At 41.3% G+C, this 17,995-nt stretch overlaps 1 protein-coding gene across 2 annotated transcripts in view; it reads right to left on the reverse strand.

Annotated features, from left to right (window-relative positions):
- The window catches only part of schip1 (schwannomin interacting protein 1), a 169,726-nt gene that overhangs the window by 29,312 nt on the left and 122,419 nt on the right, over positions 1–17,995 (reverse strand). For both annotated transcript variants that reach the window (XM_062987497.1, XM_062987495.1), the window contains one exon: positions 16,106–16,714. In XM_062987497.1, the coding sequence (XP_062843567.1) occupies positions 16,106–16,714 (609 nt within the window). The remainder of the gene's footprint in view (positions 1–16,105; positions 16,715–17,995) is intronic.

Consider the following 17,995-nt stretch of genomic DNA (forward strand, 5'->3'; position numbering starts at 1 on the left):
AAGAACAAAGCCTCTGCTCTGAAATCAGCTTTCTACAGCAAAAATCATATTAATAAAGATAAAAAATATGGACACAGTGTGGACAGTGCCACACCCATGGTGAGCAGGAGTTTTGGAAAGCCCACAAATTTATAAAGAATTCACAGAAAAACATTGGATGTAAGGCAGGAATAACCTCCTTAGATATAGCCAATCATATTTAATTTTATACTACTGTTTGTGATGTAGCTGAAACAACTGGACTAAATAATTAAACATGGTATCCACATAATTTTATCCATATAACATATAAATGTAAGCTTATGTAGAATGTAAGGGGTATATACTCCAGTGTATTAGGTGTAGCCATGTATTCAGAGTGTATTTTAAACCGCCTGGACCTCCTGCTGTAATGAATAAAGATTGATCTGGATAGTGATGAACATCAGGACATGGATCTGATTCAAAAATGTCTGACCGAGAACTGGCAACAGCCCAAGAGCAGGTCTCAGTGTGTGTGTGTGTGTGTGTGTGCGCTAATGTACATGAACCATAATTAATCAAGATGTCGACAGTGAATAAACAGAGCTCCACAAGCACCAGATTCTGCGACAATTACCAAACAATGCAGCAGTTCTCAGCGAGACGTGAAATTTGATCATAAGCAAGAATTGCTTTAAATACAAAAAAATAAAATAAATAAGTAAATAAAAGTAAATATATTAAATCATATTATCATATTATTTTAATAATTTTAATGGTATCATATTATATTATTTTATATTATATTATTATCTGTTATATGTTAATTATGTTTTTATTTAGAAAATTATATAATTTAAATTTTGTTTAATTATAGTATTTTATTTTACATTACATTATACAATATTATATTATATAAATTATATTCATTTGTTATATATTATGTTTTCTATTCACAAAATTATATCATTTATTTTACATTATATTATATAATATAAATTAAACTCTATTATATGATATTATATATGATTTAAAAATATAAAATAATACTTATATTACACAATAGGTAACCAGTGAGCAGGTGTGGTGTAATGGTAGGATCCACACCGTTTCTAACAGCAGTTCCTGAGTTCTGGGGGTTTAAATCCCAGGCTGAGCTCACAAATAAAGAAGGTACATGGTGTTACATGAACCTAGGCACTGGGGCGGGACACATCAGTGCGCCGGTCCCAAGTCTGGATAAATAGGAGGGTTGTGTCAGAAGGGCATCCGGTGTAAAAACTGTGCCAAATCAGCTATGCGGACGAATGATCCGCTGTGGCGACCCCACTGTGCGGAGCAGCCGAGAGGAATATTGATACAGGAGGTAGTTTTGATTACACAGTGCGATCACAGTGCATTGTTATTTCACCATACTTGTATTACTCTGTCCTGGTTGCTTAGTAACTGTAACATTAATAGTGCATTGATAATGGATAAATAAGTCAGTTGTTTGATCGTTGTTTAGTGTGTAGAGTAGTCAGGCGCTGAAGATGAATGTAACATTAGTAGGGTAAATTTGAGACAGTTATTGCATTTCCAGTGCAGATAATGTATTAATGGGCATCGAGCCAGCGTGGCTAATTCTAAATCTACAGCCTTTATTCTAAATACCGGCGCTTTAACTCTGAGTGAACGGATTATCATCTAAATACCAATAATGAATCCTTTTATACATGATGTTTTTTTTCTTTATTTGTTCTTTGTACTTCTTTGACAGGGGGTCCAAAAAAGCATTTCCAAATGTACCCATGTTAATGCAGACCAGGCCTGGACCAGGTCTCTCACCATTGCTCTCTCCCGCTCTGTATTTTCTCGCTTGCTTTTTCACAGCTCTGTAAAATGCTAATGTGCTTGGAACCCACGGGAGAACTTTGGTGTGAGAATCTGTCAGCTTTAATAGAACCGAGTGTCCTTTTCATTCTCTACCTTTCTCTAGCTTTTAAGGTTTTATACAGTCAACCATCCCTTGCTGGCAACCATCCTTCACAGGCAAATGGACTGACCATAAGCCATTAACTGAGAAGAATATACACTGATGTGCCAAAACATTAGGAACACCTCCAGAAATGTGCATGGCATTGCCTATTCATAACAACTGCATGCCATGGGCTGAAGGTAGTTACTCATAGTTATAATAATGCAGCAGGTATGGGCAGCATACAGATCTGAGTGACCTGGATAAGGGCCGAATTGCTATTGCCAGTCAACCAGGTTGAGATAACTGAGATACAGATAGATAGATAGATGGATGGATGGATGGATGGATGGATAGATGGATAGATGGATGGATAGATAGATGGATATATGGATGGATGGATGGATGGATAGATGGATAAATAGATAAATAGATGGATGGGTGGGTGGGTGGGTGATTGGGTAGTTGGATGGATGGATGGATAGATAGATGGATAGATAGATAGATAGATAGATAGATAGATAGATAGATAGATAGATAGATAGATAGATAGATAGATAGATAGAAATGGAGATAAATACAAAAAATGGCAATAACACGTGTTTCAGCAGAGACTCTCAGCCTCCCAGCGCTCCCAGTGTCCTCATTAATGTTACCCATGTTTATCCTCTCTCTGCAGGAACGGATCTGCACCGCTGCTTTTAGTACGCTGACATTTAGACCACCAGCATCAGAGAGGAGAAAAAGGAAAGAAAAAGGTGGACAGATAAGCAATGAGAAAATGAAATACATTGTTCTTTATAAGTGGTCTAGTTGGATTTGCACTAGATATTATGGGTGTAAATAAAAATTGACTGAAGTGGAAACTTAGTCCAAGAAGAAACAGTGTGCAGCATCTGTTCAGGATGATTCTCACCATTCCTTTGTGGCTTTACAGCCCTATTAATTATTGACTTCAAGTGTTTCAGCATGACACACACAAGGTCCTTGAAGACACGACTTGTTGAGTTTGGTGTGGCCCAAACAAAGCTCTGATCTGAAAGCCATTGAACATCATTGTTGAAGTGGGTAAAGTGGGGCTGTGAGGCACCCACTTTACCAGCGTGCCACCCTCAAATCAACCCAAAAACGCATTTATTTTCAAATTTAGGCGTTCAAGAGGGTTAAGCATTTTTCCAAGTAAAAAAGCACTTTAATTATACCCGTTTCCCCCAGCACAAGCCCTATTGTTCCGTGATGTGGTACCACCCAAAATGCTGCCAGGACTGCCAGCACACACACACCCTTACTGTCAATTTGTTCTGGCAGGATAGTGAATTCCAGTAAGTGAATGATTTCCCCAGCCTTACTCGCTCTTCAGTAACAGTAATGGCTTCTACCTCTTACATGAAACTCAATTTCCTCTCTCCCTCCTTCTCTCTTTTTGTCTTTCCCCCCTTTTCTTTCATCCTCACTCCCTCTTGCTTTTTCTCAGTCCCACCCCTCGTTACAGAGTGTTATTTTAAATGGGGGTAGAACACGTCTCCAGCTGATTCCTAGCCCTGGTGCAAAAGGAGAAGCATAATGTGTTGTGACAACTGCAGGAACTGGCCAATTAGACTCTGAAGGGTATTCCAGTCCGACACCAGAAGTCAATCAGAAGGCTCAGCGCGTGAGGTCAAGGGTCAGACAGCTTAAGGCGTATAATAAAAGAGGTTGGCTCTGAATAAATAACAAGGAGCTGATTCAACAACACATTGGAACGTTGAGGCCGATACGTTGAGGATGGTAGTAGGTTCAAGGTAACAGTTACATTTACAGTAATCAAAAATCTAAAATACTTTAAATTTTGAACTTTTGAGCCAGGCTTTCTTGTCCAACAACAGTCACTGACCTCAGAAATGCTTTTTACACCGAATAAGCACATATTTCCACAGATACACTTGTGCAAATCCTTTCCAGAAAAGGAGGCTATTGTAGACATAAAGAGGGCCAACTTTATATTAATGCTCACGGTAACTGGGTGTCCAAAACACCCTCCCAATCATTTGCCATTAGAAAAGCCTTCACCCTTTTGTATTTGGATATTTGTGCCCATGTAGTCTAAACAGTATTTGTGTGGTCTGACACTGATATCGGACAGGAGGGTCTGGCTCTCAATCACCATTTCAATTCAATCCCAAAGGTGTTCAGTCAAAAGTCGTTCTGGAACAGGAAAGAACCATTATTAAAATGTAGGAGGCATATATCAAATTTTACATCATTAAATGTATACATCTGTTATCAATGGGTGTGGCTAAAACATCATCATCATCTTAGTGTTTTATCACTGCTTTATCATTGTCAGGGTGGGTTCCATCGCTGGCCCTCTACCCCCCTTAGATATAGCCAATGGGTCTGTATGTAGACGCCAGTGGTTGATAGCACCGCTGAGGATTTAAACGGAGTATGAATAGAGTATGCAGATATTTTTGGCTACACAGTGTGTCTTTGTTTAGTTACTTAGCACAGTGGCATAGTGGTACCTTAGGATTTGGGTTTGATTCTTGCTTTTCTGTCACTGTCTGTAGGGGGTTTCGTCTCCCTGTGTCTGGTCAATAATTAAGAGGGTGTTTAGTGGGCTATTACTTTTACTTGAGTAATTTTAAGGTAATGGTAATTTTACTAAAGTAATTCTTTATAACTGTGCGTGTGTGTGTGTTTATGACTCATGTTGATGGTTAGTTCAGGTAAGCTTTACTGAACAGATAAAAGTGTTTCTTCAGGCCAAGAGTTTTAACATGCAGCAGCTTGTTAAACAAGCTCATCCATACGGGACGTGCCGTCTCTGTCAGGGACGTCTAGGACGCACTCGCTGACCTGCGCAAGGTCTTTTTTATGATTTATTATTGAGCTTTAATGAACTGCAAACCCAAAAAGAGGGGAATACCAAAGGCAAAACATGTCAAACATGTCTAATCATATTTTATTCATATTTTCTGATAGGGCAAGGAAGCTTCCATTTAACACAAACATCTTAGTGTGTGTTTGTGTGTGTCTGTTTTTGTCACCTGCTGTAAATGACACAGCTGTGTTGTAGCTTAGTTGTAGCCAAGCCTCGTATTAACCAAGACATACCAAGAAAACCAAGACAACAATAGTGCCAGACAGGCGTCATTACCTTAAATTTGCAGATTACAAACTACACATGCTGCTACACACAATGTCTTTGTAAATATTTTATAAAATATAACAAACCAAGCTGGATGTTCACTAGCACAAATGATGCACACCAGATAGAAGTTAGCCAGAAAGCTAACAAAGTTAGCTCACTTTACTTTGTGTCTCATTTTTAAAGACGTCTGTTAGATGACATTTCTGTGAACACACAGCTTCGTCTTTTCTTTCATTGCTTATAAATTCTTTGTTGTTTGTAAATCTGAACCCTCACAAAAACCCATCCACGCATTACTGTTCAGAGCAGACAGCAGTAAAAAAAACACCCACAGAGACTGGAGACAGAGCTGGAGCAGTGGAAAAGCTGATTTCTGTTTTGGTCTGAGTCTAAAAAACACAGTGAACACTTTCTCAGTCGCCACACTCGCCCAAATTATAGACAAAAGAAACACAGTGGTAAATATACACCGTCTTGCAACTCTAACAAGTCTGTACAGTGAACGTGCTTATTAAAATTCCTATTGAATAAGGGTAGTGGTTATTTTTAGCATGGATGTACCATTCAGTTCTAGAATTAGGGTATTTTAAACATACAACTACAAAAAGCAATCATAAGTGTTTATAACTTTATAAACGCTTATGTTTATAATTATAATTAAGTTATAATTATTTATGTTGTGATGTACCTAATAAAGTGCTGTATATATAGCAAATAATTTCTAACATATAACAAACCAAGCTGGATGTTCACTAGCACAAATGAATAACCTAATAGCAGTTATCCAGAAAGTTAACAGTTAGCTAATAAAGTTAGCTAACTCATTTTACTTTGCGTCTCATTTTTAAAGATGTCTGTTAGATGACGTGTAAATATACAATATACTGTATATACTGTATATATATATATATATATGTGTGTGTGTGTTTGTGTGTGTTTAGACAGTAGATGCTGTACTAAAGATCCAAATTATTTAATCTATAATTATTTATTAACAGTGTACAGTTTAACTTCTTAGATTTTGCCAAAAACATACGCCAGTGGTCCCCAACCACCGGTACCGGTCCGTGGGTCATTTATTACCGGACCGCACAGAAAGAATTAATAATTAGAGATCGCTACAAGAGCAATTACATTTCCAAAACTCTTTGGGTGTTATTGTCTCTTATCACCACTAGGTGGGAGCAGTGTCTCGTTGCAGTGAAAAAAGGTCAGGATTCACACTGATTTTCCATTCTATAGTTATTCTATTTTAAATCCTCTCACCTCCGCCTATACGTGTTACGTAGCTGCAAGAGAGTACAGGTGCCAGACTGGCCTGTCTGCAGTTTAGCTAAACTCTTATATCCAGCAAGAAATGGAAAAAATTGGTGTAGTCAGTTCACAAACAATTACCCAATGTTAGAAAAAGGAAAGGTGACGTTACTCAGTGGTAAACAACTAAACAGCTATTTGAAATGCAATAAAATTTAGAGTGCGTATATACAGTATATATATATATATATACAGTGTATCACAAAAGTGAGTACACCCCTCACATTTCTGCAAATATTTTATTAGATATTTTCATGGGACAACACTATAGAAATAAAACTTGGATATAACTTAGAGTAGTCAGTGTACAGCTTGTATAGCAGTGTAGATTTACTGTCTTCTGAAAATAACTCAACACACAGCCATTAATGTCTAAATGGCTGGCAACATAAGTGAGTACACCCCACAGTGAACATGTCCAAATTGTGCCCAAAGTGTCAATATTTTGTGTGACCACCAATATTATCCAGCACTGCCTTAACCCTCCTGGGCATGGAATTCACCAGAGCTGCACAGGTTGCTACTGGAATCCTCTTCCACTCCTCCATGATGACATCACGGAGCTGGTGGATGATAGACACCTTGAACTCCTCCACCTTCCACTTGAGGATGCGCCACAGGTGCTCAATTGGGTTTAGTCCATCACCTTTACCTTCAGCTTCCTCAGCAAGGCAGTTGTCATCTTGGAGGTTGTGTTTGGGGTCGTTATCCTGTTGGAAAACTGCCATGAGGCCCAGTTTTCGAAGGGAGGGGATCATGCTCTGTTTCAGAATGTCACAGTACATGTTGGAATTCATGTTTCCCTCAATGAACTGCAGCTCCCCAGTGCCAGCAACACTCATGCAGCCCAAGACCATGATGCTACCACCACCATGCTTGACTGTAGGCAAGATACCGTTGTCTTGGTACTTCTCACCAGGGCGCCGCCACACATGCTGGACACCATCTGAGCCAAACAAGTTTATCTTGGTCTCGTCAGACCACAGGGCATTCCAGTAATCCATGTTCTTGGACTGCTTGTCTTCAGCAAACTGTTTGCGGGCTTTCTTGTGCGTCAGCTTCCTTCTGGGATGACGACCATGCAGACCGAGTTGATGCAGTGTGCGGCGTATGGTCTGAGCACTGACAATCTGACCTCCCACGTCTTCAACCTCTGCAGCAATGCTGGCAGCACTCATGTGTCTATTTTTTAAAGCCAACCTCTGGATATGACGCCGAACACGTGGACTCAACTTCTTTGGTCGACCCTGGCGAAGCCTGTTCCAAGTGGAACCTGTCCTGGAAAACCGCTGTATGACCTTGGCCACCATGCTATAGCTCAGTTTCAGGGTGTTAGCAATCTTCTTATAGCCCAGGCCATCTTTGTGGAGAGCAACAATTCTATTTCTCACATCCTCAGAGAGTTCTTTGCCATGAGGTGCCATGTTGAATATCCAGTGGCCAGTATGAGAGAATTGTACCCAAAACACCAAATTTAACAGCCCTGCTCCCCATTTACACCTGGGACCTTGACACATGACACCAGGGAGGGACAACGACACATTTGGGCACAATTTGGACATGTTCACTGTGGGGTGTACTCACTTATGTTGCCAGCTATTTAGACATTAATGGCTGTGTGTTGAGTTATTTTGAGAAGACAGTAAATCTACACTGCTATACAAGCTGTACACTGACTACTCTTAGTTATATCCAAGTTTCATGTCTATAGTGTTGTCCCATGAAAAGATATAATGAAATATTTGCAGAAATGTGAAGGGTGTACTCACTTTTGTGATACACTGTATATATACACATATATATATATATGTATATATACTTATAATGTATTATATTTACATACAAAATTAAACAGTGAATTGTTTGAAATATAATGTGTCCTGAATGAAACATTGCAGTCTGTTTTGTTTACTGTACAATTTTTCCTACGTCTAATAATTAAGAAAACATGTGGGACCACAACTAGAAACTTAGTATATAAGTGCAAATAGTCTATATGTATAAACACACTATATATTCAGAGTTTTAAATTCACAAGTCTTTCCTGAACCACCTACGCCGTATTGTTTGGGTTGTGTGTGTATAAGATCCTCACATTCCTTTACCTGTGTTTGGTTCCCCACTTGCTGCTTGGACTCCAACTCTGATCTGAGATAAGAACTCATTCACCAAACTGAAAGTGGACCACATCCAAATCCGAATCCCACTCACGTACTGGTTCAAGAACTCGGGTACAAATTCCACACTGTCAGGACTCCATAACACACTGGTGCCTGAACCCTACAGGTAAGGATATGAGCAGTGATTCCAGCGGGGACGTAATCGTAACACTAGTTTACTCAGCACACGTGCCTCTGTGTGTGTGTGTGTGTGTGTGTGTGTTGGTAGGGCATGCTCAGACACACACACACTCTGGAGGAGAAGGGCGGTCAGCACAGAGGTTTTTGAACTGAACCACACTTTGCAGGCACACCCTTACTGCAGTGCTCTATACAGCTGTAATTACGACTGATCCCAAATCAGTTCTGCTTTATATCATTATGGCTCTAAATAGCAGCAGATATATAAAACTGATCCTGGATCAGTGTGTAAGTGTTTGTTTTATCTGAGCTTTTTATGGCCTCTAGGAAAGAGTTCTACCTGGTGTCACAACCCTCCCTAACACCCCCCTTGGCATACCATTCTCTCTCTCTCTCTCTCTCTCTCTCTCTCTCTCTCTCTCTCTCTCTCTCTCTCTCTTTCTTACTCTCTCTATCTTCTGCCATGCTAGCATACCTTTAAATAATACCACTTTTCAGTTTTCTTGCTTTTGCTCTTTTCTTTTAGCTGGCAGATTTCCATCTCAAATAAAAATAGCCTTGTTTTTATCCTGGAATTCAATGAAAGACCACACAATATGACCAAAACTTTGTGGACACCCTTTCTAATGATTAATTTTAGGTGTTTCAGCCACTACACTCGCTAAAAAGTGTAAAAACCAGCTATAATCTAATAAATCTTACACTTTCGGCTTGGAGCCGGATTTGATGAATTTGGAACTACGGTGGCATACACATTATTTTTCTTATACATTGTTCCTCACCTTGTCGTCTATTTAACTCTTAATACCATTAAGACACACCCTGACCTGGCACTAAAGTGTAAGTCTGTAAAGACAAACCACATACCAGTATAAATTCTGAATGCCACACACACACACACACACACACACACACCTACACACACTCTCCAGCAGAGGACACTACATAGAGCATGTCTGTACAGATGTGCGGCTGATAAAAAATTATATTATTGTTTGGATTTGGATTCGAGAGCATGTGTGTGTGTGTGTGTGTGTGTGTGTGTGTGTGTTTGTTTGTGTGTGTGTGTCTCAGGCTCTAATAATAGAGTTTAGGTCATTTCAGTCCATCTAAAATTCAATACAGGTGTGTGTGTGTGTGTGTGTGTGTGTGTGTGCATGCTGCACCTCAGTCCCAAAATACAAAGAGACTACACACGTCTCCACAGTAGCCGTGAATTCTCAATGCTCCCATTGTCTGAGTCAGAGTTTTAGCAGAGGCTGAATGTCAAAACGTCCAGAGCTTTTATTAATATTCACAACAACAGAAGGTACCAATGCAGCGGTCATGAATCGTTACGTTTATTTTGAAGCTAAATGGCAGATCGCCGTTATTTATCTCTCATTTCTTAAGTGGGCTGAATAAACACATGAAATACACTGGAACGGTTCCAGCACTTTCTTAGTTGCTAAATAAATAACATTTTTTATTCTTTAATAACTACTTGTGTGGCACAGCGGTCTATTATGTGAGACCTGGGTTTGAGTCTTAGTGGGACCACCAGCCTGGTCGGATGCTTTACAGAGACAGTTGGCTGTGTCTGTAGGAGGAAAGGGTGGATGGGGGATAGATGTATTGCCGCTACAACAGCAACTCCTGTATGAATGGTGGAACAATACTTCAGTTAAGCTTACGCAGAGGTTCAGGGTTGGGTTGGGCTGGGTTCTATTCCCCAGCCATGTGGAGTTTGCATGTTCTCCCTGTGTCTGTATAGATTTCTTCCGGGTGCTTGGTTTCCTCCCACAAGGCCAAAGATATGCAGCCAGGTTAATTGGAGCTACAATAAATTGCCCTAAGCATGTGTGTGTGTGTGTCTACCCTACACTGGACTGGCAACCCCTCTATAGTGTTTTTACCTTTTGCCCAATAAACCAGACCCACCGTGACCCTGACCAGGATAACACGATAGTAAAACAGACATAAATGAATGAATTCTGGGCTGTCAGTGTCCCCACACTGACCCCGTCTGTAGCAGGTGGCTCAGCGGGTGGTTATGTCAGACCAGGCAGCCTAATGAGAAGCTTCCGGGAGCGTGTGGAACATTTCACACTCGCTGAAGCTTCTAATGGGCTCGATATGGCAGCAGGAACGTTTCTGCTCTGATCCTGGAGTCCAGAGCTACAGTACAGCACTGACCAGCAAGTATCGATCTCACAGGAACATCAATGATCTCCCCTGGGTAACAGTGCAGGGATCATAGAGAAAGCTCAGAGCATGACTGGGCATGTGTCAGCCTACCATTTTTATACTCGAGTCATCTAGTTGGAGGAAAAAAAGTTTGTGAACCCTTTTTACATTTTCTAAGGTTACCAACTTGTCCACAAATCAGGTGTTTTTGTCATGTTGAGATTTAAGGTATGGGTTGTGTACGTAAGGTTGGCTTCACGCACTTCTCCACTTTCTGTACAGGTGCCCTGGGCAACCAAGGTCCTTACACAGCGTTGATAACCCCACCCCTTAATCCGGTCTTTCCCACCCAGCCAATTTTGGCCAATTTTGTCTGCTGCCGGGACTTGCCTAGAGGGCGCCCAGCTGACCGATGGCAGAGCTGTGAATCAAACCCGGGAGCTTAGCCATTCAACATTTTTCATTCGTGTAGCGTTCAAGTGCCTCACGTTTGCTGGTTAATTTGTACTATGAGGCGGTCCTAGCAATCCTACGGCAATTCAGTTAGCAATTGGTTATTCACAATGTGCAAGATGTCAAAGTGTAAAGCAGCTAAAAACACATCATAGGTAACGTGTGTTAAAACACGAAGGAGAATTTTCATATCTGAGACAGTGCCTCACACCATCGCTGGATGTTCCAGGTTTACATTCAGTCGTTAAGGTGGGCTGTGTATTGTAGCTTCCATTTAGTCTGTTGTTTATAAATGTAATTTAATGACTGCCGTGACATGTGGCACTGTGAAAATCTGTGATTTTTAGTTTAGTAGTGCCCTAAACATGTGACTTTCAAACAATGACTTTCAAACAACCCTTAACATACTGAAAGTCTGTAAATAGTTGCACCGTCATTAACAGGTACTTTGTGTGAGCAATCCTGCATCCCGGCATAAGCAGCATCAGCATCAGCAGTCTCATATCAATGCTAAAAGGATTTGAAAAGTCCATTACTGAACCAGGTTACAGCTCAGGGAAATGAGGTCTAATAATAGACTGTGATACATTTTTACAGTCAATCATAAAGTGATAATGCACAAAGTTTAGCACCACTCCTGCACTTAAAAGTTCCATGAAGTTTAAGGTTCGTGAAATTGCCAACCTTTTTTGTGTTTGTTGATTTATTCCCAACATTATAACCAATGTATAAAAACATATTCAGACAGCACAAATAAATAATGTTGGTATTTTATTGCACAGCCATTGTTGGCAATAACAGCTTCAAGACATTCTAAAAAAGAATTAGCTTTTTGTAACCTTGCGATTTAACAAATGATCTTTAATAGCCCGATGTTACAATGGCCCCTGTAACTAACCCAGATTCTTGGGTTTTTGCATTTATATGTCTTAACATTTTTGGAAATACATTTTGTATTTTAAATCTAAAAAAAACAAAGCGATTAGCTGCCCCACTGACCCAGCGCAAGTGTATGAGGTTGTGGTTATCACTGCATAGTTTATACAAATGTAACTGGCCAACCTGAGTCAGTTTTTCTCCAATACATCAAAGGCCACAATCTCACCCCCTTCCAAATTCCTCAAATTCTCTCAGGCAGATAATAAAACATAAACAAAGCCGGAGTTGCTTACTATTGTCCTCCAGCTCTGGACGTTTGCATGTCAAAGGCACTCACACCCACTGACCAGCTCCTGCTCAGTGCATCTACGTCCATTCATTTCTCACAGAACCAATAGAACTAATGTTATTAAATAACCACATGTTGAACAGTACATGCACCTGTTAAGGACATGAACATCATGGCAGTTTTAGTGCTTTGTGCAACCCTGTGATAGGTTGGTGCCCTGTTTAGGATTGTTTCTTGGTGGAACCAGGCCCGCTGTGACCCTGTCCAGAATAAAAGCAGTTGATGAAAATGACATGAAAATCCCCAGACTGCCACGTAAAACATATTTCATATAAATGTATGTACAGTGTATCACAAAAGTGAGTACACCCCTCACATTTCTGCAGATATTTAAGTATATCTTTTCATGGGACAACACTGACAAAATGACACTTTGACACAATGAAAAGTACTCTGTGTGCAGCTTATATAACAGTGTAAATTTATTCTTCCCTCAAAATAACTCAATATACAGCCATTAATGTCTAAACCACCGGCAACAAAAGTGAGTACACCCCTAAGAGACTACACCCCTAAATGTCCAAATTGAGCACTGCTTGTCATTTTCCTTCCAAAATGTCATGTGATTTGTTAGTGTTACTAGGTCTCAGGTGTGCATAGGGAGCAGGTGTGTTCAATTTAGTAGTACAGCTCTCACACTCTCTCATACTGGTCACTGAAAGTTCCAACATGGCACCTCATGGCAAAGAACTCTCTGAGGATCTTAAAAGACGAATTGTTGCGCTACATGAAGATGGCCAAGGCTACAAGAAGATTGCCAACACCCTGAAACTGAGCTGCAGCACAGTGGCCAAGATCATCCAGCGTTTTAAAAGAGCAGGGTCCACTCAGAACAGACCTCGCATTATTCGTCCAAAGAAGCTGAGTGCACGTGCTCAGCGTCACATCCAACTGCTGTCTTTGAAAGATAGGCGCAGGAGTGCTGTCAGCATTGCTGCAGAGATTGAAAAGGTGGGGGGTCAGCCTGTCAGTGCTCAGACCATACGCCGCACACTACATCAAATTGGTCTGCATGGCTGTCACCCCAGAAGGAAGCCTCTTCTGAAGTCTCTACACAAGAAAGCCCGCACACAGTTTGCTGAAGACATGTCAACAAAGGACATGAATTACTGGAACCATGTCCTATGGTCTGATGAGACCAAGATTAATTTGTTTGGTTCAGATGGTCTCAAGCATGTGTGGCGGCAATCAGGTGAGGAGTACAAAGATAAGTGTGTCATGCCTACAGTCAAGCATGGTGGTGGGAATGCCATGGTCTGGGGCTGCATGAGTGCAGCAGGTGTTGGGGAGTTACATTTCATTGAGGGACACATGAACTCCAATATGTACTGTGAAATACTGAAGCAGAGCATGATCCCCTCCCTCCGGAAACTGGGTCGCAGGGCAGTGTTCCAGCATGATAATGACCCCAAACACACCTCTAAGACAACCACTGCTTTATTGAAGAGGCTGAGCGTAAAGGTGATGGACTGGCCAAGCATGTCTCCAGACCTAAACCCAAAAGAACATCTTTGGGGCATCCTCAAGCGGAAGGTGGAGGAGCGCAAAGTCTCGAATATCCGCCAGCTCCGTGATGTCGTCATGGAGGAGTGGAAAAGCATTCCAGTGGCAACCTGTGAAGCTCTGGTAAACTCCATGCCCAGGAGAGTTAAGGCAGTTCTGGGAAATAATGGTGGCCACACAAAATATTGACACTTCAGGAACTTTCACTAAGGGGTGTACTCACTTTTGTTGCCGGTGGTTTAGACATTAATGGCTGTATATTGAGTTATTTTGAGGGAAGAATAAATTTACACTGTTATATAAGCTGCACACAGACTACTTTTCATTGTGTCAAAGTGTCATTTTGTCAGTGTTGTCCCATGAAAAGATATACTTAAATATCTGCAGAAATGTGAGGGGTGTACTCACTTTTGTGATACACTGTATATAAATTATATATGTATTTATGTATGCATATAAATTCATGCATATATGTTATTATAAACACTATATGGTCAGAGTATGTGGGTACCTAATTATGAGCTTATTGGACATGTGTGAAGAAGAATGTGTGCCCAGAAGAAGACCTGGCTTCTAATTCATCCAAAGGGCCTAATGGATTGAGTTTGGGGCTCTGAGCAGAACATTGAAGTTCCTCCTATCAAACTCTATAAGTCTTATCCTTATAAAAGTGCCTGAAACATGAAAGGTTGAAGTATTTTTTTTTTATATAAATATATAATATAAATATACACTTGTAGGCTGAAACACCTGTACTAATTATGTAAAGGGGGTGTCCAGGTACTTTGGCTAGGGTATGCCATATTATTTGTTATGAAGTATTAAAATAACTGGTATAAAACTGGTAGAACTATTAGAACTGGTATTGGCATAAAAGAACTCCAGTGGGCAGCACAAAAGCCCGAACCTTAAGCCTTAAGCCTTTTCATCTAAGATCACTGCCCGACCTAACAAATGCTCTTCTGACAGAAATGACCACAGACACACTCCAAAATCTTATGGAACGGTTTCCTTAAAGCTCTAAAAAGAACAAATGTGATGTGAAGGCACACTGTTTTGAAATCAAATGTCCAGCAAGATCATAGTCAGGTGTCCACATACATTTGGCCATCTAGTTTACTTTTACATCAGCAGCTCCAGCAACGATCTGATTTAGACTCAGTATTGTTTACCACTACAACAGCGCCCTCTACTGAATCCTTCCTGCCATGAACCACTGAACCCACGTCCCTTCAGCTGGAGAACAAACACTGACAGCGAGCTGGTTTCCAGTTCTTTTTTTTGAGTCTGTTTTCAGGACACCACATGAGCAGCCGAACAGAGTGTCCAGCTGCCCCCATACCGCCCTAACAGTAGGCAAATGGGCTATTATGTCACTGGCATTTGGACAGCCAGTCTCTAACAGTGCCAAAACAAATGGTTTTCTATAAATAGTTTCTGAACACCAGCTGATGCCTGAACTTTTTTTTCGTTCTCTTTGGCCTTCCTTACTTTTCCAGCTGGGCATGACTTGTGCCTTGCTTACCCCACAGCAGGGGTTTTCGACCTGCAGCCTGTGGGCCATTCACAGCCCGTGACACATGGTGGTGTAGTCAGGGTCGAATGGTGCCAACATGCTTCTCCAATACAGTTTTTTTTTTAATCAGCCATGCCATGTGATACCAGTCCACGTGACTTTCCAGCTTCATACGACATTTTTTAAAGTTTTTCGGCTGCTCCTGTATTTAAAGGTCACCACTGTAGATCATTCTGGTAGGCATAACAGATTTGGTACAGGTTTTACGTCAGATGCCCTTCAAGACGCAACCCTTTTAATTTAATCCAGGTTTGGGACCGGCACTAACAGCGCACTGACAAGTGCACCTCCCAATGGTTAGGCTGTCTGGGCAACCATACATAGCCAATCCTGTCTGTCTAGACGTCTGACTGGCCGATAGCACGGCTATTGGACTGCAAATTGGTCACGTAATAATACGGATAAGGATTCATTTTTAAACACTGTACATCATTGTCACAAAATGACTGTTAATGTCCAGCTAATTCAACCCAGTGGCAAAAACAGGACTATACAGAACAACTGCGGGACTCACATGTGTTGAGTTGGTCCTTCCCAGGTTCTTGTTGTGGCTCTCCTGCTGCTCCCTGAACTGCAATCCAGCCAGGTGCCTCTCAAGTGCTGCCCAGTCCATAGTGGGTAACTGACATTCGTCCACCAGAGTCTCCTCTCTGTAACCCCCGAGTCGATAACAGCCATCATACCCAGTACCTCCATTAACCAGTCCCCCTCCACCACCTCCTTTAACCGTTCCGGAGATTTTCGGAACGCTCTTGGCTTGAGGTTTCCTGGGTACGATCATGTTGCCGTTTTGTTTGAGTTCCTCAGACACCATGGTCGGTAAACTTTTGACCTCCTGGAGTTCCTCTGCCAGGCTGCGGGCGTTCGCCACCTCCCGGAAGGTTCTGTTCTCTGCGGTTTGGTTGTCTGTGTCGTATTCGCGTTCCCAGTCATCGGTGACTCGCTTTTTGAAGGACTGGAATTCCTCGTCCTCTTCGTCGTAGTCGTCCAGGGCGGCCAGCTCCAGGCTTGGCGAGGATTTGCATTCTGAGCATGGAGTCACCTTGTTGGAGGTCGAGTTGGACTCGGTGCCCGAGCGGCTCGAGGCGTCGCTCGCCAGGTCCATACCGTCCTCCCGGTAATCCTAAAACAAACACAGGAAAGAATGAAAGGTTGACTTTCATATACCATCTAATTCAAAAATGTATGATTGTGGGTGATTATTTAGCAGTAATGCAAAGACACTCTGCTGTTTATGTACAGAAAGTAAATGGCCAAAAGTATGTAGACACTCCTCCTAATATTAAGTTTGGATATTTGGGCTTTTTTGACTTAACAGACACACAGACGCTAAAGCCAACTGTAAGATGAAATTAATTGAAACCCAAAAGCGTAAAGGTTGTTACAGCCAAGGGGGTTTGATGGGGTGGGGCCTTGGGTCTAGGAAGTTTAGCCTTGGGATAATGGCTCAGTACAAACACTTATGGTTTTGGAATGGGATTTCCAGTAAGCTTATGGTCTGGTATGACAAAACTATGTATTTGAATTCTGTCAAGAATCTTTGGTGGGTTTTCTGAATATCTGTTGGGTCAAAAATATACATACACCAATTTAGATTATAAACTGAGTCAATAGTTACGAATACAGATTCAGACAGTCTAGTCTGAGAGCAAAAAAAAGTGTAGTATATAGTGAGAGTTTCAGTTTCTTTCCAACACTGGCAAACTGGCATCTTATTTTGATATGATCTGAAAACAACCAAAAATAAATCTGAAGATGTTGGAACATTGGTGACACCGATCATACACAAGCCTTTTCAAGTAAAACTATCGACAACAAGTGGTAACCAAGAGGAAGACTTTGGGAAGTGTGTACACACTCAGATTAGTGACCTGAATGCTGCAGGGTTACACCAGGAGCACAATGACTCTTCCTGCCAGAAATACTTCCTTCCAGAATACCCTCCCGCTATAATGACAGGCACTGACCTCAGTGACTCTGCTGTCTCTAATTCAAATCTGACTGCATGAGCTCTGATGTTTCTATGGGCAGAAAGACAGCCAGCGTCTCCACACTGACTCTGGCACTGAGTTCTTTTGTGGAGTCCAAATAACATTCATTCGGCACGCTCAATTAGACCGTGGCTCGACCGGTCAGAGCGTTTAATCCAAAAAGACTCTTCAGTCAATTAGTTTGAAGACATCCTTACAGATATACGCAAGAAGCCGATTTGCAAATTGGATTATGCTCTGAAGTCATCTCGTGTTAGCCGACAGACCTGAATCAACTGGTCTTGTGTTTATTTTTTCAGCTGCTGTGTGGACAGCCTGTAGTCCAGCACCAGTTAGTAAGCAGAATTATTACTGACTACACAGTACTGTCATGTGATTACATTGGAATAGGAATGTAATGTGAAATAGATTCA

This window comes from Trichomycterus rosablanca, chromosome 25 (genome assembly GCF_030014385.1).
Source record: "Trichomycterus rosablanca isolate fTriRos1 chromosome 25, fTriRos1.hap1, whole genome shotgun sequence".
Taxonomy (NCBI): Eukaryota; Metazoa; Chordata; class Actinopteri; order Siluriformes; family Trichomycteridae; genus Trichomycterus; species Trichomycterus rosablanca.